The sequence below is a fragment of the Thunnus maccoyii genome, chromosome 20 (assembly GCF_910596095.1).
Source record: "Thunnus maccoyii chromosome 20, fThuMac1.1, whole genome shotgun sequence".
Lineage (NCBI taxonomy): Eukaryota > Metazoa > Chordata > Actinopteri > Scombriformes > Scombridae > Thunnus > Thunnus maccoyii.
In genome coordinates this window covers 28,048,212-28,075,818 of record NC_056552.1, presented here as the reverse complement: position 1 = coordinate 28,075,818, position 27,607 = coordinate 28,048,212, and the positions used below count along the sequence as shown (strand labels likewise).

At 38.6% G+C, this 27,607-nt stretch overlaps 2 protein-coding genes across 4 annotated transcripts in view; one reads left to right on the top strand and one right to left on the bottom strand.

The window, feature by feature from the left end:
* The window catches only part of ccdc57 (coiled-coil domain containing 57), a 141,046-nt gene extending 134,649 nt beyond the window's left edge, over nucleotides 1-6,397 (bottom strand). For 2 of the 3 annotated variants that reach the window (XM_042396484.1, XM_042396486.1), the window contains exon 1: nucleotides 6,187-6,397. The gene's annotated coding sequence lies outside the window, so the exon portion shown is untranslated. The remainder of the gene's footprint in view (nucleotides 1-6,186) is intronic. The other variant, XM_042396485.1, reaches the window with a different exon arrangement.
* Nucleotides 6,398-6,909: 512 nt separating this feature from the next.
* Nucleotides 6,910-25,512, top strand: slc16a3b (solute carrier family 16 member 3b). The gene is made up of 6 exons (XM_042396300.1): nucleotides 6,910-7,011; nucleotides 18,557-18,812; nucleotides 18,892-19,035; nucleotides 19,901-20,502; nucleotides 20,946-21,126; nucleotides 23,012-25,512. The coding sequence occupies exons 2-6, from the start codon at nucleotides 18,590-18,592 to the stop codon at nucleotides 23,332-23,334; spliced, it is 1,473 nt and encodes a 490-aa protein (XP_042252234.1). The 5' UTR covers nucleotides 6,910-7,011; nucleotides 18,557-18,589; the 3' UTR covers nucleotides 23,335-25,512.
* Nucleotides 25,513-27,607: the final 2,095 nt, after the last annotated feature.

Sequence of the window (27,607 nt, the reverse complement as noted above, 5' to 3'; positions counted from 1 at the left end):
AATCAAATTTTCAGTAATTAAGTGAAATGGACACCTAATGAGGAACATTCTGGTTCGATTTGGTTTATGAAGATGTACATACTAATATATAGACCAACTGTGTAGATATTCAGAAAATGTTTATACACGTACATACAGTGTAAAATCTGGACTGACAGTCGCTCAGACTCTAATCAAAACTGACATTTCAGGGTCACTTAAGGAAGACAATCCAGTAGTCATGATTTTTTGTACAAGATTTAACATTCAATAATTAAATTTTATCATTCTGAATAGATATATCTTCATGTTGTGCTTTAACATACCAAGGCTTCTTCAACAAGGCAATAAGATCTACAATTGCACTTTAAGGGGATATCGGATGTCCACCCAATACACTGTATCCTGTAGTGGTTAATAATTATTAACCATCACATTTTTGGTTTACTAAATTTCTTGAAGACTATGTAGCCACAGTTGTGGCAATAGCTTTATGAAGTTTGGCTGTTTTGGAGTGTTCCAAAATTAGAATGTCATGATAATTATAAAGCTACGTTTTTTGCAGCTAATTCTGATATCAAGATCCAAAAAAGATTTGTTTTTGTAAGTTACTTAATCTTTTAGTTGTGTTGTCAAGAAGTAGTAAAGCTGGACTGTTTTTCTTCAGTCGACTTTTCTCAACTAACTTCAATGATTTGTTCAGCTAAACCATCAACCTGTCTCTTAGACCGCATCCCAACTAGGTTGCTTAAGGAAGCCTTACCCTTAGTTAGCACTTTAGCACTCTTTACGAGATATGATCAATCTGTCTTTAGTAACAGGCTATGTACCACAGTCTTTTAAAGTAGCTGTAATTAAACCTCTTCTTAAGAAGCCTACTCTTGATTCAGGCATTTTAGCCAATTATAGACCTATATCTAACCTTCCATTTCTCTCTAAGATCCTTGAGAAAGCAGTCTCTAATCAGTTATGTGACTTTCTACATAACAATAGTTTATTTGAGGATTTTCAGTCAGGATTTAGAGTGCATCATAGCACAGAGACAGAACTGGTGAAAGTCACAAATGACCTCCTAACTGCATTGGACAAAGGATTTGTCTCCATACTTGTCCTGTTAGATCTTAGTGCCGCATTTGACACAATTGACCATCAAATCCTATTGCAGAGACTGGAACATTTAATTGGCATTAAAGGAACTGTATTAAGCTGGTTCAAGTGCTATTTATCAGACCAATTTCAGTTTGTACATGTTAATGATGAATCCTCCATGAAGGCAAAAGTTAGACACGGAGTTCCACAAGCTTCTGCACTTGGACCAATACTATTCACCTTGTATATGCTTCCTTAAGGTAATATTATTAGGAAACACGCCATAAATTTTCATTGTTATGCAGATGATACCCAATTATATTTATCAATGAAGCCAGATGAAACCAATCAGTTAAACAAACTCCAAGCATGCCTTAAGGACATAAAAACCTGGATGACGTGCAATTTTCTACTACTAAACTCAGATAAAACTGAAGTTATTGTGCTTGGTCCTAAACACCTTAGAAACACATTATCTAATGATATAGCTACTCTGGATGGCATTACACTAGCCTGCAGCACCACCGTAAGGAATCTGGAATCTTTGATCAGGATATGTCCTTTAACTCCCACATAAAACAAATTTCAACGACTGCCTTTTTTCACCTTTGTAATATCGCAAAAATCAGGCACATCCTGTCCCAAAAAGATGCAGAAAAACTAGTCCACGCATTTGTTACTTCTAGGCTGGATTATTGCAATTCCTTATTATCAGGCTGCCCTAACAAGTCTCTAAAGACTCTCCAGTCGGTCCAGAATGCAGCTGCACGTTTACTAACAAAAACTAGAAAAAGAGATCACATTTCTCCCATTTTAGTTTCGCTACATTGGCTTCCTGTAAAATCTAGAATAGAATTTAAAATCCTTCTCCTAACTTACAAAGCCCTTAATGGTCAGGCACCATCATATCTTGAAGAGCTCATAGTATCGTATTATCCCACTAGAACACTGTGCTCCCAGAATGCAGGCTTACTGGTGGTTCCTACGGTCTTTAAAAGTAGAATGGGAGGCAGAGCCTTCAGCTATCAGGCTCCTCTCCTGTGGAACCATCTTCCAGATTTGATCCATGGGGCAGACACCTTCTCTTAAGAGTAGGCTTAAAACTTTCCTTTTTGATAAAGCTTATAGTTAGGGCCGACCAGGCTCACCTTGGATCAGCCCTTAGTTATGCTGCTATAGGCCTAGACTGCTGGGGGACTTCCCATGATGCACTGAGCTCCTCTCTCCTCCTCCTCCTCTCCATCTGTATGCATTCATGTAACATCAATGCATGTTACTAACCTGGCTTCTTCCCCGGAGTTTTTTGTGCTTTCTCATCTCGCAGGAAACCCTGGGTTGCAGGCCAAGCCTTTGCGGTCCTTCACATTCTGTCCCCCCCTCCCCCTCCCCCCTCTTTCTTTCTCTCTCTCAACCCAATCAGTCAAAGCAGATGGCCGCCCACCAAGAGCCGGGTTCTGCTTGAGGTTTCTACCTGTTAAAGGGGAGTTTTTCCTTACCACTGTTGCCAGGTGCTTGCTCATGGGGGAATTGTTGGGTCTCTGTAAATTAAAGAGTACGGTCTTGACCTGTTCTATGTGAAAAGTGCCCTGAGATGACTTTTGTTGTGATTTGGCGCTATATAAATAAAAACTGATTGATTGATTGACATAAAGGCACATAACTTATCTGACCACTGAGGAAACACAAAGGTTTTGAGTTTCTATTCCATATTGGAAAATGTTTATGAAATCTGGAGTTAATACCATAATAGATATTTCCATATACTGTATCTACTGAGTTTAAAATAATGGAGCTTCAGTGGACAGAAAGATGCTTTGGTTTGGCCCCTGACAATAGAAGACAGCCCTTTTTTTATTTCTCTGAAAAGTACCAGTATGAAGGGAGTAATAGATTGTAGAAGAATGGGGCCAGTCAGCTACTAAAAGTTCTGGAAGCAAGCCATCAAAACCTGGTGATTTTTATTTCTGCATAGACTTAGCAGCTAGTTTCAGTTCAGCCAGAGGAAGTGGGGCAATTCCTCTTCCTCTTTAAAGACAAGGAAGGCAAATCAAATGCACTGAGAAATTGTATAACGTTTCTGTTACTCAAATATTATTTGAGATGCATAGTGACGGGAATAATATTCAGTGAATACATTTGAATACGTTTAAACAGGTGAACAGCATATTTATTTTCTATTCATCCAATTACATTTCATCTATTTGTCTAAACTATATAAAGTTGAAAGAGTTTCAGAATCAAAGAGTTTCATAGCTGAAAGGGTTATAATAATAATAATAACAATAACAATAATAATAATAATAACATTTGTGCTTTAGAATTGTTTTAGAGTGGTGAGAATTTTCAAGAAAAAGAAGCATAAAAAATAGACGACTCTCAAATAAAGCATTTTACAGTTTCCCAGAGTGAATGTCGGTTAGCCTCTGAAAAAAATATTGGACTTCAGTCCACTGTGCAAGGCCACCTTACCAGACTACTTTTTCCTACCCTTCCATCCAAGTTTTCCCCTCTTCTGTGCATCATGTGTTTCCAGAACATTTCTGTCATTCAAAGCAAACGTAAACCTCATCCCTATACAAAAAGGCAAAATATATACAATATTAATAACCTCCAGGCTCTCAAGCAGTCCTCACTCACTTGTACATCCCTTTCGGTTGGTCTTTGGAAACGTCAGTCCACTGTCAATAAAGCTGTCTCCCTTCCTTTGCTAGCCAGTCACATATTGACATACTAGCCCTCACTGAAACCTGGATGTCCAGAAAACGGTGCTGCTCCAGCTGAGCTCTCCACCAATCATGCTTTCTCCCATTCTACTAGAGCAACTGGGCAAGAAGGTGGGACTGGTCGTCTAATTTCCAACAAATGGAACCCAGTTGTCTCTAGTTCAACCATTTCTCATTTGAACAAGATGCCATCAGAGTGACAGCTCCTGTCAAAATCTCATTTGTCATCATTTACTATCCACAAGGACAGTTGGGCAATTTTATTGATGAGTTGAACAAGGTGTTGCCTTCCATCCCTGAAAATGACTCATAATACTGGGTGATATAAACATCTATCTTGACAAACCACAATCAGCTTACTTTCTCTCCTGAGCCAGTTTAATCTTAAACGGGCTTGTGCCACTCATACACACAAAGCTGGCAAACAGTTCGACCTCATCCTGACAGGGAACTGCAGAACAGACCACCTCTCAGTTACACCATTACTTGTGTCTGACCGCCTCTTCATTTAATTCAAAATGCCCTCCCTGAACTTCCAAAGTTAACACATTGATGGTCTCTGTCTGACGCAATCTCTGCAAACTTGTGCCCGGTCACTTCTCCACTTCTAGTCATTTCCACCCTACCACCTCCTTGCACACTCCCCTCGCTAATGGTAAATGATTTTACAGATACACTCTGCTCCACATTAAGCTGTTGTCTGGACAATTTATTCCATTCCCAGCCATGGCTATCCGATGTTCAACACAAGCTGTGAACCAGTCTCAGAGCCACTAAGAGAAAATGGCATAAATCTAAAGATCCTTATAATATAGTTGAATGGGCACACCTGTGATCTTTAGTGGAGAGTCCTCCATGCAACCTTCCCCCTGTGGGAGAGTAGTTGCAGAGGAACAAGTTCTGGTTTAGAAGGTGGTTGGTCATTATATTTACAGTACATATATACAGTACTGTGCATGTTTTAAACATTTTAAATGTCTAGATTCTTTTCCATGAATCAGTACCATCAGGGAGGCTCCTGATCGTTCCAAAATTTATTATGCAGTATGACAATGACCACAAACATACAGCCAGAGTCATAAAGAACTATCATCAGCAATAAGTCCACAAGCAGTCAACAAGCAGTCCTGCAACAGATGTTATGGCCCCCACAGAGCCCTGATCTCAACATCGTGGAGTCAGTTTGGGATTATATGAAGGGACAGAAGCAACAAAGATGCCTAAATTCACAGAACTGTGTCAAGTTCTCCAAGGTGCTTATGTTGTCTAGTTTCATGCCTTTACCAGGACATTCTGTCATCCATTGTCCATATGTTATTCAAATTGTACCACTTAAGAGAAAAGAAAATACAAATAAATTAAGAGAAAGATACAAAAAATTGAAAAAGAAACACACTTAGAGTAAGATTTAGAAAAGAGGGGGAAGCCACATCTGAAGCAGTTTTCTGTACTTCAGAATTTGAAAGATGAGCAAGAATCTGATGATTGTCAAAAGAGTATCATTTTGACAACTACCTTGTCCAGCATTAATGCTTGTTGGTGGCTAAAGACGACAGAGAGCAGATGTGGTTGGATCTCAGTGCCTTAGAAAATCATCTAAATATTTGAAAACAATAATCGCATATAGGCTTGGACAAATAACCGAAACAAATGAGACACTGACCCTTCATTTAGGCTACTCCCATCACATCATGGTGTGATTGTGAGAAATAGATTTTAGAAAACTTATTTGGGATAATGGTGCATATAAACCAATTTAAACTCTATGCATTTGTATCCACTATTAAAAACCCATATATAAATATATGGTCAATAGTACCTTATCCCAGATCTCATCTGATAATTTCACATTTAAATCTCTGCATCTCTGAGATGACAAGTTGCCTATCTAAAGTACGAGTGAAGGCAGCAGCAAAACGGGATAGCCCATTAAATGTGTAGTCAGGTAGTGAATGGAAAGATCACACAAAACACACGTTTGGGGCGAAACCTCATAATCAGGGATATAGCCTACTGAATATTATCTACTTTGCAAACGGGAGGAATGTGACACTACATTCTGAAGCGAAAATAAGAATTTATTAACCGAGGTATCAGTAAATAAAGTTGTGGCTGTATTCATCTGATGTGGCAAAGTTGCCTGGTAAAGAGGTAGTCTGTCAAAATGTAATGGTAAATTAGCGTTCCCCCGAGATGAGAACGCACGCACAATGGTGCCCAGTGTAACTTAGTAGGCTGCAATACGAAGGAGTCCTTTGTTCACACAAGGACTCCGGGGGCTTCATGAAAATTACTGGTGCAAAGTAACGCTGGGCGGTCTCGGGTCCCACCTGACAAACACATGCACACACACACGCGAGCACACACAAAATTAACACGCATTTTGTAAGCCTACCATGACACAGTGGCTTTAGCACTCGGCGGGCATCCGCAGTCAATTAAGTCTTCATAGTTCACAGTCAACACGACATCTTGCGATAAAACAACAAACTATTTAACATTTAGCAAATAATACCATGACACGAGTTACATTCCTTGTTAACAAAAACTTGGCTCGGTCCTCCGTGATGCAAATGGTTTCCAAAGCAACCGCACGTCTGTCAAATTGTTCCCCAGCTACAATGATACAAAATGGTTCCTGGTCCTACTGCATTCAAATAAAAAATTGCAGTTTATTAAATAATAGCCTATCTACTTTGTTCTATTTTATCTTAGACCACCATTAGAATCATGCAGAACTACTGCAAGATAGAGAGAGCAGAGAGCACAGTACAGTTTGTGACTGTCTTAATCATAATTCATAGTTTAGGCTATTTAAATTGATAATAATGGGGTGTAAACATTGAGCAAGAACTGGCACCCACCAGGATCAATGTCACATACCTCTCCCTAATACATTATCAAACTGACTGATTTGTTTGTCGCATGACGGCCTATTGCTTCCGTTTTTCTTTTATGAGCTGCCAGTTTTGTTGCTAAATCAAATTAGATGCAACCGGCGAAACGCAGATAAATTAGACAGTGGCAACAATGTCATTTTGAAGGTGTTTTATTTATACAAAGGGTGAGCCAGGGTCAAAACGCTGTAAGAGCCGGAGTTTTTGGGAAACGCCAAGTTTCCTGTCTGCGCGCCGCATTATAAAAGACAGTGGCGGAAGCGCGCACACGCGGTTTGTGTAGAAGCGCTTCTACAGGGCGACACGCAACAGCATCTCACCAGGTATCGTGTGAATATTTTTCCCTTTTAAACTAATTGTTTACATATGTGTCTGTGTTTTATATAAACTAACTCGTCTTTTGCGATAGCCACGAATTAACAGGTTGCCATGAAGGCTGAATGGGAGGCGACAAAGCAAGAGTAAAGCAGATGAATATAAAATAGAATATTAATGTGTAAATTATATTTGTGTTAGAGAGTGTAAGATGATATTCCATTATCGTTTTGATGCTGATGTCGCCAAATGGTCCAGCTAAATCTTTTCAAGTCAGTCTGTTCTGCGGGGACACATAGACGCCTCTTTTCTCACGTACGCCACTGGGGTTTGTCCGCACATACAGCGAGCCACATCTGTCTCTCAATTACATCAGACAACGAGCAACAGCGTAGCTTCATCAGTAGGAGTAGGCTACTTAAAGAGGACAGCTAGAGTAGCCGAAATGTTAGCGAGTTACTTAATGAAAATGGACAATACTCTATTAAAAGATCCTTTATCCATCTAACTAACTACCAAGAACAACCAGACTACAAACTAACAAACACAAACAACAAGGTTAGCGAAGCGTTTCACTTTGGGTTGTTTCCTGATTGGGTGATGAAGTCAGTGTGTGAAGGCAGTGCGCAGGTAGGAAGTTCGACTTCGAAGTTCGCAGTCGAACTTCCTACTTGCGCTCGGCTGCAACCCTGAGGCTTTATGATGACAGGATTCTCAACATAATCATTGCTCCGTATTACTAAAGCCTGAGATGTACAAGTCTGCTCATCAAGTCAATCAAACTCTTATCCGCTAGAACAGTGGAGCTATAATTGAATAAAATTGCTAGCCAGCTGATTGATTGATTGATTGATTGGTAATACCTCACAATACGACAAAATTGTGAGTAGTTAGCTTGCTAAGGAGCAAGGAACGACCTGATAATTGATGAATCTCTAATAAGCTGTGTTGGAAGAAGTATCAGATCATTTCCTTAAATAAAAGTACCAATACAGAAATGTAAAAATACTTAATTACAAGTTAAATACCTGCACAATAAATCCGAATTAAGTAAAAGTGCATAAGTATTATCAGCTTGATGTATTTAAATATTGCAGTAAAAGTAGTGGTTTGGTTCCTCTGACTGATATATTATTATATATGACATCAGTAGATTATTAATACTAAGGCATCAGTATGTAAGCAGCATGTTACTGTTGTAGCTGCTGGAGGTGGAGCTAGTTTGAACTAGGGCCTACTTTATATACAGTTAGCTAGTTTAGTCCAGTGGTTCCCAACTTAGGGGTCTGGCCCCTCCAAAGGGTCACCAGATAAATCTGAGGGGTTGTGAGATGCTTAATGGGAGAGGAAAGAAGAAAAAACAAAGTTCTGATACACAAATCTGTTTGTATATCAATCTGTCCGTTTTTGAACTTTTTCTCTAATCTTTGATTTTTGGTGAAATATTGGATCAGTTGAACATTTATTTAAATTAAGCCATGTGAGAAATTTAGAGAGAAAAATCACCATTTGGTGGAGCTGATAAGAACTCTACATCTAAATGTGACCCTGACCACACACTGCTTTTTTTAAGATGTCAAAAGCCGAAAGGGTTGGAAACCACCGGTTTCATCTTTAATAACGTGTTGCATTTTAAAAGCTTGTTATATTATCCATTGTGTCAAATCTTCATCTGAAAAGTAACTAATAACAAAAGCTCTGAAATAAATGTAGTGGAAAAGAAAGTACAGTATTTCCCTCTGAAATGTAGTGGAGTGGAAGTATGAAGTAGCATCAAATGGAAATACTCAAGTAAAGTACAAGTACCTCAAAATTGTACTTAAGTACAGTACTTGAGGAAATGTACTTAGTTACTTTCTACCACTGGTAATAAGGTGGTTGACTTCCTGACTCTTAATCAAGGACAAATAGATAGTATTGAGTAACTAGAGAACAGACTTTAAGTTAATAAATAATTATTTGATGATAAGTTCATACATAGATGAATCGACATGCTGACCATTTTTTTTATAAGTTGTTGCTGATTAACTGTGACCCAGACTCTGAGCAGCACAAAACTAGTAACAGCTCATTAATTACTAATTACTTAAAGCTTCCTTACTCTGTACTCTCTCCAGTAAAGTAAATGGTAAATGGACTGCATTTATATAACGCCTTTGTAGTCTTATCTACCACTCAAAGCACTTTACAATACATGCCAGCATTCACCCATTCACATACACATTCATACACTGATGGCAGAGGCTGCCATGCAAGGTGCAAACCTGGTCAAAAGTGCCCCACAATGTTTCTTTGCTAACCCATTCACATATACACTCCTACACCGATGGTGTGCCATCGGGAGCAATTTAGGGTTCAGTATCTTATGCAAGGACTCTTTGACATGCGGACTGGAGGATCGAACCACCGACCTTCTGGACAACCCGCTCTACCTCCTGAGCCACAGCCACCAAGTGATACATCATACTAAGAAGTTACTAACTAATGATTTATTACTTCATAATTATCTTACCATTACCTACTAAATCAACCTACAAAACAGTAGCTACTGAGCGTTTACTGAGAAATTTACATTTAGGTCATTAGTATATCCTTAGAGTATGTAATAGTGTAATCAGAATTACAGATTTGACTATGCATTGCTTCAGATTTCTGGGGATTTTTTTGTTAAATATTCTGTTATTGGATGGTTTCTTCTGTTTTATTTTTCTGGGTGTCTCACACACATACACAATGCAGGATAATATCCAAATGTCTTTCATCTGGGATGAGAAACTATCCCTGTGTGTGTGTGTGTGTGTGTGTGTGTGTGTGTGTGTGTGTGTGTGTGTGTGTGTGTGTGTGTGTGTGTGTGTGAGCTTGCGGAATGTAAGGGTCTTAATTTAGTATGGGTGGTGATACTTGGATGGCTCCTGACAAAATGGTGCATGGGTCTAACTGGGGTCACAGAAGGTGTGGATGATGTGGGTGGGCGTCGTGGGAGGTGCCATGCTGATGTAACTCAGTGTACTGTTCCCCAGTGAATGTTTATTTGGTGGCTCATTCAACAAGCTGAGATGCAGGACAAGATGTGTGTTCATGTATGTAAGTTAGATATAAAGGAGACTTTAGCAGGAAGCTAAATGACGCTAATGTGGGTTGTTGTTCAGAGTCTTGGCTCAGTGTGACCGTCTGCTCTGCTTGTGATAGAATGCCATGGTAATGCTTCACACAATATTTGCTGTATCAAAATAAGAACTCTGGTAAGCAGATGATGGAATGGTATTCAGTATTCAAGTATCTCATTCTTGGTTCTGATGATGTCACTTGTAATTCACAACTCTGCCTCTTTCACATGAATGTGCTTGTGCCTGTAAAACCCAGAGTTAACAGAGCTAGATGATAACCAGCTTTGTGAGACCTCTCATCATCAGGCTCAGTGAAGCCAGGTAACCCAAAGAGAGCCAGTCTAAGTTGAACTTGCTTCGTGCCACAGGCCCCTGATTTTAATTCACAGGCAGGTCAATTTGTGACCAGAAGCCTGTTTCAAATAGACATGAATGGGAAAATGGCAAAATCCCATCTGACTGCGCCATCAGGCTGAAGGTGAAGAGAGGCAGACAGGGCAAGTGTCCACATGACCTATAGATAATGGAGTATATAAGGACTTGGTTATTGATAGATATGTACTGCTTTTCTACAGAAATAAGTTCTGTGTTGCTATGGCTTTGTATATTGTATGTAAAATTCTTAATGCTGGTCAGTAGCAGACCTCTAGGAGGTGTGGCCTCATAAGTGTTTTGAACCCTATCATAAGGAATGTGTGCAGCATCCCATCTTAAGTCTGATGTGAGCACAGAGAGAATATAAATCTCAATGATATACCACATAACAGGACATCTGTTAGAATCTGGCCTGTGATATACAGTAAAGGTCTGAAGATAACAACTGCCCATAGAAGTAAGTGTTGGGTCAGTGCCAGATAACATGCTTAAAACATACAGGTTTTTTGAAGTCTAGTATGATGCCTTAGCAGGCACATTTAGCTAACTCAAGTCAATGAACAGCTGATCAAGGATCAGTTGGGAGCTGCAGATGGCAGAGAATGAGATTATTAAGGACAATGAATGTGTAACTGTAAAAACTGTAACAAGCCTTGGTCACAGTATCAGAGAGTCGATCAAACTTCCCTAAGTTTTGAAATACCACTATGAAATATCCTGTAGTGAAGAAGAAATTGCTAAAGACAAATGAAGCCTGCTCTCTGGTTATTGAGCAACAAAAATATGTGAAGTTGTACTGAACGTTAGATGGCTGAAATAAAACAAATCAAATTTTATCAAGAAAATTAAACAGAAAAAGTGCCAAGAAGCATATATGACATATAACCCTTGTCCTCTCATCTGTCCATTTCCACCTGGCTTGGCCTGGCTGACAAAGAAAAACAAAAGAAGACAAATAAGTATTAATAAAGTGCATATCATAATGCAAATACAAAACATACATCAACATGTAATCTACAGCTTGAAGCTAATTTGCATCCATAGTCCCCCACAATCAAAACATACGACAGCACAACAACAAACAGTACAAAGCAAAAAAAACACACAGAACACGCCTTACAAAATACAAAGCTACACACAACAGCACATCACATACATTCATAATGTCAATTAGAAATGAATAATGTAAACTTGTCAAATTAAAAGCAAGACTACCTGCGCTAATGAGAAGACCATAGATGAAGTTTAGACTCAGTGGTCACACAGCTGATTGGTCTTTAGTAGATTTTTTAATTTGGCCTTGAATGTATTGATTGAACAGTTCTTCATATCATCAGGTAGGGTATTCCACTGAGTTGTGGCTTTCACAGAGAAAGCTGACTGCCCAAATGCAGTGCGAGGAAATGGTATGGTACAATCATGTATAGAGGATATTCTGGAGGATCTAATAGAACTTACTGAGCGAGTGTACACAAAGTCACAGAGTGGAGGAGGGGCCAAACCATTTAAAATTTTATAAACTAGGTACAAATTGGAGAATAATCTAAAATTCTCAAAGCTCAGTAAATTGTATTTCTCCAGTACCCTACAGTGATTGAAATGCATTGGCTTTTTGTCCAGAGTTTTTAGAGTTTGTTTGTATAAGGACTCAAGAGGTTTTATGGCTGTTTCTCCAGCCTGCCCCCAACATGTGATGCAATAAGACATATGGGAAAGAATCATAGCTTGCATAAATATCTTGGCTGCGTCCAAAGAGAGACAGCTTCTAATATGTCTAAAATTTGCTAAGTTGTACTTTATGGTTTTAACCGTTTTTTTAACGTGTTTTTTAAAGTTCAAATTTGGATTCAATGTCACACCAAGATATTTAAAATCAGTAACTATGTCAATTTTTTCACCTTTGATGAAAATATCAGCGTTAGGAGGTTGTACCATGGTTTTAGAGAAAAACATAGTTTTTGTCTTGTTTACATATATTACATACATATATATTACATATATCATATATATGAAAGATAAATTGATCATATACTGTATGTAAATAATGTGTTATTTATATGATACCTAACCACCAAGGAGTACCTGTACAACATATAATATGAAAGATAACCTTGCTTTACATAGCCTATGTCGTATGTAAATACATATATGTAAAGCAGTATCTACAGTATGGCATATCATCTATCATAAAGGATAAACAACTCCCAAATCTGTAAATACTGTAATTTCATTTCATTTTTTCTTCATAAGGACATTCCACATTAATCAATTTTTCTCTAAACGTGCCAGTGTTAGCCAGTCAGCTAATTTTCAACTGCAGTGCTTTGTCAAGATATTCTGAAAGCAGTGTTGTGACAGCTTAAGAATCACACAGAAGTGACAACAAGATGCTAAAAAGACAATAATAGCAAAAAAAGCATTATTAAGGCAGGGTACATAAAGAGCAACAGGAAAAAGCAAAACATAAAAGCAACAATACAGATAGAATATCTACTATTTGTTACATTTAGCCATGTAAAGCAATGCGAGGCAACAAAACATGACTGAAACAGTGGCGTTGTTAGGGCTGATCATTCAGGGCTTCAGCCCCGGATATTTTTGGTCCTCAAAAACTGGTATTTAAATGTATCCAAAAGAACTTTACTTGGAGTGTTGGAGGAAGGGGGAGAAATATTGTGTTGCGCATGACAAGACGCATGCAAGCAGCAAGATTCAGAAAGCATTCTGTTAGATGGCAGAGAATGAGATTATTAAAGACAATTAATGTGTAACTGTAAAAACTGTAACAAGCCTTGGTCACAGTATCAGAGAGTTAATCAAACTTCCCCAAACTTTTGAAATACCACTATGAAATATCCTGTAGTGAAGAAGAAATTGCTAAAGACAAATGAAGCCTGCTCTCTGGTTATTGAGCAACAAAAATATGTGAAGTTGTACTGAACGTTAGATGGCTGAAATAAAACAAATCAAATTTTATCAAGAAAATTAAACAGAAAAAGTGCCAAGAAGCATATATGACATATAACCCTTGTCCTCTCATCTGTCCATTTCCACCTGGCTTGGCCTGGCTGATAAAGAAAAACAAAAGAAGACAAATAAGTATTAATAAAGTGCATATCATAACGCAAATACAAAACATACATCAACATGTAATCTACATTTATGGTTGTGATGTTTAAATAGCATATAATTAAGGCGATTTGTTACTCTATATACTGTATACTGTACATTGATTTGATTTGATTTATTGATTGGGACAGTGTGCAGTTTTAAACATTAAAGATGCACTGCACCGAAGTTAGCTTGAAGCTAATTTGCATCCTTAGTCCCCCACAATCAAAAGATACGACAGCACAACAACAAACAGTACAAAGCAAAAAAAAAAACACACAGAACACACCTTACAAAATACAAAGCTACACACAACAGCAGTGTTGTAACAGCTTAAGAATCACACAGAAGTGACAACAAGATGCTAAAAAGACAATAATAGCAAAAAAAAGCATTATTAAGACAGGGTACATAAAGAGCAACAGGAAAAGGCAAAACATAAAAGCAACAATACAGATAGAATATCTACTATTTGTTACATTTAGCCATGCAAAGCAATGCAAGGCAACAAAACATGACTAAAACAGTGGTGTCGTTAGGGCTGATCATTCAGGGCTTCAGCCCCGGATATTTTTGGTCCTCAAAAACTGGTATTTAAATGTATCCAAAAGAACTTTACTTGGAGCGTTGGAGGAAGGGGGAGAAATATTGTGTTGCGCATGACAAGACGCATGCAAGCAGCAAGATTCAGAAAGCATTCTGTTAGATGGCTCCATGGGATTTCTACCATTCATGGAAATAACAGATTCTTTGATTGCCAGCCTGGAGAGGCTACAGAAGAAAAAAACAAGGCTATCTCTGTTTGGTTTATCACTAACAGAGTATTGGAAATCTTAACACATCCCCAGAGGTTTAAGAATTCAGAAAGAACCCATCATTGGGAGAGACAATGGACAATTTTGCCGAACATAGTGTGAGATGCTGAACAAATGTTACAAATCTTACAAAAACAAGCTGCTCAACTGAGAGAAAAATCTTAAGGAAATCTGAAGACTTTGTTGTGACAAAGAAAAAGATTGAAAAACAACAGAAATCTACTGTAAAGATGTACACACAATGAAGCTCAGGAAGTTCTGGAGAGTCACTATTGACTATTGAGTGTATCCATGGCTGCATCGGACAAGATCTCGATGACCATCACCTAGACATAAATCCCAACAACCCAGATGTCGATACAACAGACAAGTATACAGCTCTGATGATTCAAACTCATCCCATGAGGGTCCTTCACAGACAGCAAAAAATGCACCAAAAGGAAGGGTCTCCCCACAACAAACTGCGCAAACCCAACTGTTCACAAAAGGATCCGAAGGGGGAGGAAAGGGCACAAAAGAAGATCACAGACTGGTCCACTGATTCAGCAGGACTTTTCAAGTTGTCTAAACCTGAGTTAACTGAGTCTGAAACTAAGGTGTTGTCAAAAGGCTTTTCATTTGTTCAAGGGTATTCCTATGTAATGATTTTGATTCTTTAGGTACTTAAGATTGAAACACTTTTTCATAGACAAGCATAATTAGTTATACAGATCTGACGCCTTTAGAGTTAAAATTACTTACATTCCACACAGTGGATTACATGCTGCTCTTGACACTTTTTGCAGACTAGTTGAGCAGGATGTTTCTGCACTCTGTAAAACCCCTCAAAAACATAAACCTATTCTATCTCACTTGGAATCAAAGACCAAGTGATTTAATGAGTGATGAGATGATTATCATTAAGTCAGCAGATAAGGGTGGTGTAATAATTATAAAAAATACTGAGGATTACAAAATGGAAACGAAACGACTGGAGATTTACAGTACAGTGTGTTCACTTCTAGTTCTTCATGTCCATTAGGTAAAAATATAGTTTTAAAATATTGGCACATTTTGAGTTCTGATGAAAGAGGTGGAAATTTGTTCAGACACCAGCCTCTTTTTGCATACAAGAGAGGAAAAAAAATCTTGAAGATATTCTAGTCTCTTCAGATTTAAGAAGCTGCCCTAAAGTCCATGACAACCCAAATTCTCTTTGTTACTTGTGCTCATTGCAACAACACAACCCGCACTAAAGACTTCACACATCCCCATTCAAGAAAGGGACTCATGTAAAGGGATGTATTACTTGTGCCACCAGTGGGGTGGTTTATATGCTGAAATGTCCATATGACTTGATGTTTGTGGGAAAGACAAAACAACAATTAAAATTTGGATTTCAGAACACAAAACCACTATTAGGAGACATGATCTAATGTCATTCATGTGTCACTGAATGTAATTCGGGATTTTGCAGAAACATGAGTACTGATGTTATGCTTGTTGCAAACAACTGGCTATGTTTTTAATTTTTTTTCTTTTGACTGTATTAAATATCCACAGCGATCACACAGCAGCTAAAATGATAAGTACGTCACCAAATTGGGAGTGCTGTGCATATTGACACACGTGGCACAGCAGTGGTAACATTCATTATTAAAACTGGCCAGGATCTAATAGTAAATAATGTTCTGTATTTCTTCTATACATCTGACAGTGGTTGCACAGATTCTAAGTTTATACAGTGAAATTGTAGCAGCCCTTCTCAAGATGAATCCTGAGCTCTATCAGAGCTGTCAGGGCATTTTTATTTCAAGCTAAAAGTCCAAAACTCAGATTCAGAGAAAACTCAGTTTCAGTTCAGTTTTGCTGCTTAAATGCATTCCTGAAAATCTCTGCTGCATTAACATTACTGCATACATGGAAGGATTTCCATATGCTGACACAACCTCTCTAATTGTAAAGCAAAGATATAACATTTTATTGTAATTTGTTGCCTGATTGGTCAGATAAACCTGTCATTACACCCAGGCAGGAGTTTCAGTGCTGCTATTGTGTGTGGACCTCTTTCCTACCAGTCCATTTAAAGAGTCAGTTCGCCCAAAAACCTTTTCTCGCTCACCTCAATTTGGTCCTCCATTCAGATACTTTTAATTTTATTTGTCCAGGTTTGGATATTTCTATCTTTGAGATCATTTCTTCCATCTCAGTACTGTAGCTTCTTGAGAAACTTATTTAGGTTGATTTGCTTCCCAAAATATGAAGACTACAAATAGGCTAACTGTTGACATTGACAATACATGTAAATCTACAAAAAGTGTTAATATTAGCCTACATTATTTATCCAGCTGAAAAACATTTTATAAATGGGAAAAAAGACACAGTGAATGGTGCACAAGCATACCTGATCATTTTTTATATGTTGATTTGCTTCATTTTTGTTGTTTGTCAATACAAACCTATAACCTCCCGCCTCCCACCTCCCCTAAGAGAGACACAAGAGAATAGAACAAGAGAAAAAAAGATAAAGCCCCTGATGATCTTGGCTTAGGCCCAGATCTTTTCAAAACCTAAAAAAAACCTCTGCTAAGTGACAATGATTATAACCATATTTTGATAACGTACAGTAATGCAGAGCAACAATAAGCAACAAGACAAAAATAAAATACAACAATTTGCTAAAATGTTAAGAGATATAGTTTACTCTTGCATTTATCACAAATGGGACTGACTGCAGCATACAATTTGACCCTAGACATATGTATTTGATTAAAGGTATACCATGCAGGATTTGTTGGTTGGTGTTTGTAAACACACAGCATTCAAAGTTGGCCCCTCTTCCCCGGCTAAGTGAGCAAGCAAGAGAGAGAGAGAGCAGTGGTGGTCGAGTGAGCTAGAGAGTGAATGAATGGCGCGAGTGGTGCTGGTGAGAACAAAGCCGTGAATCAGATAAATAATTTGTCATTTTCTGATTGTTTCATGGCAGTTCTAAAGCACAAATAAACATGCCTACACCTCTGCACAATTTTGCACAACCCTACGGGGTGGTGCCACATTGCTAGATTCTGTGTGAATGCAGAGCTTCATCCTGTCCGCTGTGGCCTCTCTGCTCTGCATATGTGTAGCTCAGCCCCACCCTCAGTCAAACAGATGCACAGACCTGCAACTCTTTATACATCCATGACACAGAGACAGAGAGCAGAGCGGAGCAGGGGAGAGAGACAGAGACAGCCATGTAACCTTGTTGCTATGCTACAAGTCCTGATGTCACGATGTTAGGAAAATCCTGCATAGTATACCTTTAACTTCTTAAAACTATTAAACCAGTTATAGATCTAAGAATTGCATCCAAGATGTAATTTATCAGAGATGCCACAATCTTGCTTCCAGACTGATTTAGTAAATAATAATAATTAATTTTTAGAAAGATAAGTAAATATTACATTAAATTAACAATAAGAATAGTAATAGTAATATACAGTAATACAGCAGAAGAAATAAAATGTGTTACTTAAAAAGTTCCTAAATAAACACAGAAAAAATAAGGTCTGTTTTGCTACAAAGAACTGATACTTTGAATGCTAGATTGTGAAAGAATTGTAAAAATAGAATGTATGAATGCCATGTATGAGAGACAAATATGGATTATGTCACCGTACAGGCAGGGGTACATAGCAGAGATGAAAGGAAGCTTCAATTGTCTCAACAAGCTGACAACAAATAACCCTCAGCACTGCAATGAATATATCACATACTTTCCTACAAAACACACACACACTCCTACACACAGTCTTAAAATAGAAGGGCTGGACTGTAAATAAAAATAAAACTTCTCCTACAAACTGTATCCTCAAAACAAGTCTAGTGGATTGTGAATGTGTACAGTAACTTGTTCAAACATCATACTACAGTAACTGAATGACCAATACCTAATGCACTGTACTGCACTGATGAATGTATTTACCACACACACACACACACACACACATTTAGACTATTTAAATAATCATTGACAACCAACAACTATTAACCAACTATAGTAAGGATGAGTACTCTAGGACATGACCACAATATAAAAATAATTCTAAAAATCAACATGAACATATGACATGACAAAGCCATATGAACCAAAGTAACGATTTTTTTTTTTGCTTTTGTATTTATAGCCACTGACCTCAACACAGCAGTCAGAAAGCATCATGGGAGGAGCAGTGGTGGATGAGGGACCTACTGGAGTGAAGGCACCAGACGGTGGCTGGGGTTGGGCCGTGTTGGCTGGCTGCTTTGTCATCACTGGCTTCTCCTACGCTTTTCCCAAGGCTGTCAGTGTCTTCTTCAAAGAGCTGATCAGAGAGTTTGATGTTGGCTACAGCGACACCGCCTGGATATCATCAATACTCCTCGCCATGCTGTATGGCACAGGTAGACAAGGATAATGCATGTCTGCTAATATGGCAGTAAACAGGTGTATACTGTGTACTTATTGGTTGTTTTTTCCTAGGTCCTCTGTGCAGTGTGTTGGTGAACAGGTTTGGCTGTCGACCGGTAATGATGGTTGGAGGGCTCTTTGCCTCGCTGGGAATGATTCTGGCCTCTTTTGCCACTAGCATCATACACATCTACCTCTGTGCTGGAGTTATTACAGGTAGAGTCATAACATATATGCATACATAGGAAATACACAAACATGTAACAAGGATGTAGAAATGTACATGTGATCCATATCCCTTTAGCTAAGTCATATAATGAATAGCTGCTTCTTTTTTATAGCTCCTTTTCTTTAGAATACACAATATTATATATATACTTAATATACTCAATATTGATGAGACAAAACAAAAGGGGTCAATGAAAAAATACCTAATTACAGTGAAAGACATGAATCACCACATGATATAGAGACCATAAAAAACATTTTAGGTGCATATCATAATTGTGATGGTATGGTAAATAAGTGCATTTTATTTATGCATCTACAGATTCAAATTCACCTCCAGAGTTATTTACTTTTATTTACTTATTTACTAGACCCTGTTATCACAAATGTTACAAATTGTATAGACCCCAGAAAGAGTAGTTGTTTTCAAGGAAACAAATAATGGTATACCAAATAAACACTCACTAAATCACTGGAACTAGCACTAAATACAGTAATACTGTACTAAAATTTTTGTGTCTTTTTTTCTGCAATTATTTTGTCAGTTGCTCCAAGAAGTCTTAAGTACTGCACAACAGCAGTGGTAGAATCTGAATAAAAACAGTCAAAATTATGTGTAAGTCTTGTTTTCTATAGCTTTTTAACACATAACAAAACACTGATGAGAAAAGAGGAAAGCGTACAACCTGCTGCTAAAGATTACATCTCTGAAATTCACAAAACAAACTAAACTAAAAAATATATTGGCTTTAGAACACACAGAAGCATTTTACAGTGATGAGGAAGTAATTTATTTAATTCACAAATCTTTGCAAAGTGAATTATTTCTGTAACATTGTCTGTCTCTCATTAGGTCTGGGTCTGGCGTTGAACTTCCAGCCGTCTCTGATAATGCTCAATCGCTACTTCAGTGAGAAACGTCCACTTGCTAATGGCTTGGCGGCAGCCGGCAGCCCTGTGGCACTGTGCTGCCTCTCTCCACTGGGACAGATTCTCCAGTACCAGTATGGCTGGAGAGGGGGTTTCCTCATACTCGGAGGCATGCTGCTCAATTGCTGTGCTTGTGGTGCCCTCATGAGGCCCCTGTTGCCCCCTAAGAAGTCTCAGGAGCTGGAGGAGAGTACTCTCACAGAGGAAGAGAAGCCCCGGCCAAAGAGGAAACTTTTAGACTTCAGCGTATTCAAGGACAGAGGTTTTGTAATCTATACCATTGCAGCATCTATTATGGTGCTGGGCTTGTTTGTGCCCCCTGTGTTTGTGGTCAACTATGCTAAAGAGCTCCACTATGAGGACACTCACTCAGCATTGCTGCTCACCATATTGGGATTTGTTGATATGTTTGCTCGGCCCCTGTCAGGACTGTTAGCAGGCATGAAGTGTGTACGGCCAAGAAGTATCTACCTGTTTAGCTTCGCTATGATCTTCAATGGGTGCACCGACCTAATAGGATCACAGGTAACAATGCAGGCATGGATTCTATATTGCAAGGACAATGAACATGTCTGTACACCCCAAAAAACAACTCCTGTATAAAGGATTTGCTTTTGGATTTACTTCACAAATTCACTACTGTAGAAACCACGTTCATTGCCATCACACAGATCAAGAACTTGACCTGACTGACTCCTTCTCAGAGAAAAAAAAAGGAATTTAATAAATGAAAAGATTTTGTCCTCTAATATATATAACTGGTAAAAAGTAAATGATTGTTGTTACATAGATGTAGGTCAGTTAATTAACATTAACTGTGAATACTGTAGATGAGACCGATTGTATTAGGTTAGATTACTGTATGTCTGTAGCTCTAGTGTCTCCTGATCAACAAGGCCTCTTTGTTCACCTGTATGTCCTCTATAAACCAATTTCATGTTCAGAATACCTTGTCTCTCTCCTTGCAGGCAAACAACTATGCAGGTCTGGTGGTCTTCTGTGCCTTTTTTGGCATGTCATATGGCATGGTGGGAGCGCTACAGTTCGAGGTCCTCATGGCTATCGTAGGGACAGAGAAGTTCTCCAGTGCCATTGGCCTGGTGCTGCTGATGGAAGCTATTGCTGTTCTAGTGGGCCCTCCTGGAGCAGGTCAGAGCATTGGATTTGAACTAGGGATGTTGTGGTTCATGGTTACTGTCTGAGTCCCTTGCAGCAAGCGAGAAAATGTGAATAAGTTGCCGTGAGCCAGTGTCTCTCAAAGTAAAAGAAAAAAAAAGATAAAACAGTAAACATCAGTGTTTATACATAAATCAAATTTTTAGGATACTTTTCACACAGATGTTTGAATTATTGACTATTTAAGTAGTTTCAACTGATTAAAAAAATAAACACCAGATATTTTCAAATAAAAACTAAAAAATAATATCCCTACTAATTCTTGTCCACAAAACACATTTTCACGAAAAGGAATGACTAATGACAGTTAATAATGTTCCATAATGAGTGTCTATACCTGGAATGAGAAATCTTTATGGTAACTCTTTCAAGGAACATAGTTTTGTTTGTTGGCAGCTCTAAACTGGCCTTACAAAACCTGCCCAAATCTCAAGATTTTAGTCCATAAAACATCCACTGACAATTTAGCCTGGCAGATGGAAGACAGTGTAATTAGCAAACCAGTTAATACTAAATCTAACCAACTAAAATGAGCCAGCACTGTATTTTAAAGTCAAACACTTTATTTTGCAAAATCATGATAACCTGCTCTGTCAAGTGGTTGTCCTTTGGAGGGACAAAACATTTGATCAAAATGACAATTTTTGTTGGTGTCATTCAAGTGCTCCTGTATGCATAAAGTAGGCATGCCATTTTGTATCCATCCTTTATAAATGAAGAACTTCTTGGGCCCTATCTTACGCCTGGCGCAAAACGGCACCAAGCGCAGGCGCAAGTGTCTTTGTTAGTTTAAGATCGACACAGATGTCATTTTCCGGTCCAGCGTCCACGTTGTTTAAATAGCAAATGCACTTGTGCCCATCAGAGCGCCCATAGGCGTGTTGGTCTTAGGAGGTATTTATACAGACGGACAACAACAGATCAGACACAGATCGAGTTTCCTGCTGCATCAATACATGATGACATGAGGAACACATGAGGAAATAAATGAGGTGAAAACAATGATTAAACTAACGAAGGAAATCAATCTGCACAGCTTCTAGCTGCTGCCAGTAACAGGATCAGCACCTTGGAGAGCTGATCAAGTCCTGATAACTATGTTAATGATTCTTTACATGAATAAGATGAACATTTAATTTTTGAACACTATTTAACAAATATTCTTTAACATTTTTGAGATTACAGTGATCAGGTTTCCATACTTTCAGCAATTAAAACCCTGCTGATTTGACATGTTACTCCATGACTGAACAAAAAGATTTTAAAGACCAAAGTTGTAATTAAAAAAAATAAACCTTTTCAAAAACCAAACGAAAATACATTTGCAACAAATTAATGAGCAGAATCTTAAACTGGTGGTCTGGGGCTGACCACAGGAGGGTTCAGGAGTAGCAGGGGCCAGTGTGTTTGTTATGGATCGTGCGCTTTCACTTTGTGCATGAGCAGATCCGTTTCCTCTGCAGAGAACCATCCCTTCTGGCAAATGCGCCATCATGATAGCAATCCGCAGGCACACATGGCTCTTAAAGTGAATGGGAGATGACACTCAGATTGGTTTATTGCATGTTACACCGAAAACACACCCATAAGTAATTAGGAGACTATGGACAACCCCTTTGAACCATACGCCTGGCGCATCGACCATTTGGATTTGGATACACCCTAAATGCACTTGCACCATGCGCTTCAGACCGTGCGCTTTAGATCGTTAAAATAGGGCCCCTTGTTATATAGCCATTCAAACCACTTTTAATGTGTAGCCAATGACAAAGACACAAAAAAGCCATGGACTGTGAACTGCAGCTCACATGGTGAGAACCAGTAATGATCATACTAATATTACTGTACTCTCCACCAGGTCGCCTCTTGGATGCCACCAAACAGTACATGTACGTCTTCCTGTTAGCAGGCTGTGAGGTCACACTGTCAGCCATTGTCATCGCCCTGGGTAACTTTTGTATCAGAAGGAAACAGGATGATCCAGAGGCTAAGATGGAGATGGTTGTGACTGCTGCAGAGAAGGAGGGACTGAACCACGGCGTGGAGGGTGAGGAAGATGATGAAGGTGAAAAGGAGCCAAGGGAAAAAGAGAACGGAAAAGCCAGTGCTTTGAACACTGGGGAGGAGATGATAATGGTGGGGGAGGAGGGTGGAGAGGAGACCACTGAGACATCACTATGAAGAATAAGACTAGAGATGAGAAAAGACAAACTGTGCATCAAGAGGCCACACATAAAAAGTACTGATGATGATCTGTGGCAAAGACATGGAGTGAGGAGCCATGCAGAAAGTGAGAGGAGAAGTAGTGTAAGAAAAGATGGCTGATATTGCCCTCTAAATTAAAATCATAGTTTGATATAATGGATACAAGAACTTGTTTAAATCAGATTCTATACATTATTGTTATCCTGGATTTATATGAAGATTGACTTCAGTCGAAATGCTGCAGACAGAATTATTTGGGCATGAAAATGCCCCACTTTACTAGCAAAATTTTTTTTCTGGTAAGATAACTTGTCTATCTACTCAGACACACACAGTATGTGAGGCTATCCTATACTAATTAGTTCATCACCAAAAGGGTGCATTTTAGAACAAAGAAATTGACAGTTTTTTCCCCAGACAGATCCTGTCTTCTCCATTAGGACTTTATATTACTTTCAATTTCCCTAATGATGTCAAAAACTTTGACCAAACCCCCCCCTTTAACTCAAGGTCTACTTACTGACTGTTTCTAGAGCTTTCACCCACATCTCAGAACATAAATGATCGATGATGTCTTCTTACTTTGGCAAGGAGACATATCCCTATTAGAGAAGTTCTATCAGTATGTCTATTAAACTTTGCAGGCCTCAGATGTAAGTGTAAATGTAAGCATAGACACAGTAAAATTACAACAAAGTAGTTAAAAAAAAACAGCAGCAGATTGATCTGTACACAAAGTCTACAGATTGCAATACACACAAAAAGTTTCCATGTATTTTTAAAGAAAGCACCAAAACAAGACGAGAAGCAGATCTCCCCTCATGCACTGCACTACTTATACCCATAAAATATTTGTGAAAAAAAAATTAAGCACTGGCACATTTTACAAAATGACCCACAGATAGACTTTGAACAGAAAACCAATGACAACCTAAGAGAGGAAGGACCTTAAAGGACAAGATTGTCTAAATGGTTCCACATACTGACAGACTGAAAATTTTAAGTGTGGAAATTGTGTCAATTTTAAATTGAACAGAAACCAGAAAATATCATCCTTCCAGTCACAAGTGAGACTAGAAACATGAACAACTTCATCACCTGTAAAACAAAAAATACATGATCAGCTGTCCATGCATTAAAACATATGTTGGTGAAATGGAGTGCTCCGTTAAAGACAGGATGACTGAACACAGAGGACCCTTCAAAAGAGGAGATATAGAACACATATATCATTTGAATTATTTCATTTTTTGTGATGGTATTGTGACTGTATGATGTTTTTTTGCTATTTCTTCATTTTGTTGTGTACTTTTATTTAGAAGTTTCTGTGCTCATGCTTTGGAAGCTGGCCACCAATGTGTCTAGATCTCATTGGATAACTGATAAGGATTCAGCCTTCTTGTAGAGTATATATGTTTTTACACATTCTGTAAATCATGCTGATGATGGCCCTGTGCTGAAATGTGTTCCTTAAATAAAGATTCTTAGTTTTTTTAATAAATGTTATGACAGTGCAGCCCTGTAAGAGAGTCCCCCTGTGATGCTGGGAGTGGATAGCCACCTGTTATCATGACAACTTTGCAAACTCCATTCACTAGCAAGGACAGTGAGATACTCTTAAAAGCTCTGGAAAAAGCTAATAAATGGACCTTGTATTAAGAATATGTCAAATGATAGCTCTCAAGCTCAAGAGAACACTTTCACACTTTCACTTTCAAATGACGTACTTGTTTGTTGCACTGTTTGCTTTACTTATTGAAAGTATTTACTTACACTTTGTGTAACAAGAGAAAAGCTCAAATTCGAATACATGCACCCTGGCAGCTGAACTGCATACTGTAGCAAGTCCCATTTTGTAGTTTGCTCCTTGAGTGCTGTGTGCCACTTTCTGAGACTTCACCTAGTTGCTAGCTAATGTATTTGTCTGTGGGATACTTGAACTTGGATTGTCATCTCAGTGCAGCCTTGTATACTCAGCTGATTAATTATGTCCTACATTGTCTTTAACTGTCCTGTCTACTTAATGCTGCGGCACTGGTACCTGCTGTGTTGTGTGTTACAACTAACATTTAACAAACACTAGAGAGGGAGCATAAGTCCCTTGGCTGAAGAAATGTAGCACACATCTGCTGCACTTACACTATTTTTCTGAGTGGTGTCAAACACAATATAGACACATGCTGCATGTGTTTTGCAAAGATGTTGTCTATGGAGAAAAATGACTCAAAGATTCCCTCCACACATGCTTGAAAACAAAAAAAAACTCTTTGAATAATAATAATGATATGGTTTTCCAAAAAGCAAAAAACAAACAAACAAAAAACGAGTACCTCCTCAAAAATCCTCCAAATGACATCTACTCCTCCCTCAATGAAAAATCCAGAATCTCTCAATATGCAAATATTGTTCATGTCAAAAGTTTAACTGCTAGATATGAGATGTCTCCTTCTTCACTGTTAAGTCCATTGCTTTAAGTATCCACATCACATTTTGGGTAAGTTGGATACTGGATGACGATTGGCTCCAAAGTAGGATGAGTTCAATGTTGTTTTGGCTCTGCGTTTGAGTGGAGGGGGACTTCAAATTTTCCATTCAGCAACAGGCTTACATCCACATGAAATCCATGTGAGATCAGCTGAGCCAATTAGCTTCAGTGTACTATTTCACTGTGAACTGTTGATTGAAGTCCTCAGGTGATCAGTCTTATCTGGAGACAGCAGGGTCAGTTATCAAATAAATACATCTGATTTCCCAGTGTTATGTAAATGGATAAACCAATGAACCAATGAATTCACAGGCACTAAGAAGTCATGGCACAAAAAGGTACAAGGAGTTCATTTATTTACAGTTTAAGTACACAAATACAGTGGCAAATATAAATGTGAGAAAGTAAATCTCGCTGACCTGCTTGCTTACATGATTCAATAGGTGTGGAGTGGCTGATCAAAGAGGCCAAGGGTCAAAATCAAAAACTACTTAGAGAATGAGCAGCAGAAAGAATGAATTACAACAGACCCTTTAAATCTGACAGACTTGGCAGATCATCACAGCCACATGTCTCAGACATACACAGGTTGAGTTAAACTTCCCAACCCCAAAACACTGCGGCTGGAGGAGGTCAACTTTTCTTTTCAACAAAATGTCATTTCAAATATTATTAAAGGGGATTCATAAAGAATGCACTCTCAGTGCCCATGTCTCCGCAGTTTGCAACACCAGTAGAGGGATCACTGAACCTCTGCACAGCACCACTTTCGCGTAATAACTCCATGGCTCCAACGGGGGCAGTGTGATGGGAGATAACACTTAAAGCAGCCTAAACTTGCAGTAGCTAGGTTCCTGGACCAAGCTTAGAAGTCATGTTCAGACCCTTCCCTACATGTCAGTGAAAAAAAAACCAAGAGAAAACATTTACACATCTATATTTCAAGTATTTCACAGCTTCAAAATAATACAAATAAGAAAAATGTTTATCTGTACACAGTGAATAGACATCTGGTAAAATATGTCAGATGACACCCTTGCCCCCTACATAAAATGCACTTCTTTTGTACAACACTAGGAAGGGAGAGGGGCTCATTGGACAGTACACCAGAGCCTAGAGGTGAACAGACAGAACAGCTTGACTAATCAGGGAATTCACAACCTCCTGCATCCGAGATACCAAAGCATATTTTTGGTACTTTCATGGGTTCAACTAGCAGTCAAGCCTTCACACCTGACTTTGGGGACTCACCTCTAAAAACATGCAGAACAGTAGTTTCTTTTTATTTAATACAGATGGCTATAGAATTACTGAAAGGGCCATCATTGGCAGTCAGCTTGATACATCTTACTACAAAAAAGGGAGAAAAGCTGTTTTATTGAAGGCATGAATTAGCAAACAGTGACAGTGATAGGGTCATCAATGACTGTTTTCGCAGAGGAAGGAGGAACCAGCGGCATTAACTGTTTTGTCAGTCAGGCAGTGTCCTAGAAAAGACTGCTGGGTTGCCATGTTTGCCCTGGACAAACCACTGTCCATTTGGTATCTCTCATGCTTAGAAATGGGAGAGATCTGGTGGGGTGGGGACAGTGAGGAGGGTTGTACAAATGTCTCCTGAAAAAGTGGACAGTGAACAGTCCTGAGGTCCAACACTCATAAATGTTTTGGGAGGTCAGACCAAGACACAGAAAGGGGAAGACACAGAAAGGAGAAGAGAGAGAGAGAGAGAGAGAGAGAGAGAGAGAGAGAGAGAGAGAGAGAGAG

Bases quoted from the DNA above. Each gene is read 5' to 3' on its own strand.
- slc16a3b (XM_042396300.1), top strand. From the start codon at position 18,590: ATGGGAGGAGCAGTGGTGGATGAGGGACCTACTGGAGTGAAGGCACCA. The intron at 20,503-20,945 runs GTAACAATGCAG...CTCTCCTTGCAG, and splicing joins CCGACCTAATAGGATCACAG to GCAAACAACTATGCAGGTCT. The intron at 21,127-23,011 runs GTCAGAGCATTG...ACTCTCCACCAG, and splicing joins AGTGGGCCCTCCTGGAGCAG to GTCGCCTCTTGGATGCCACC.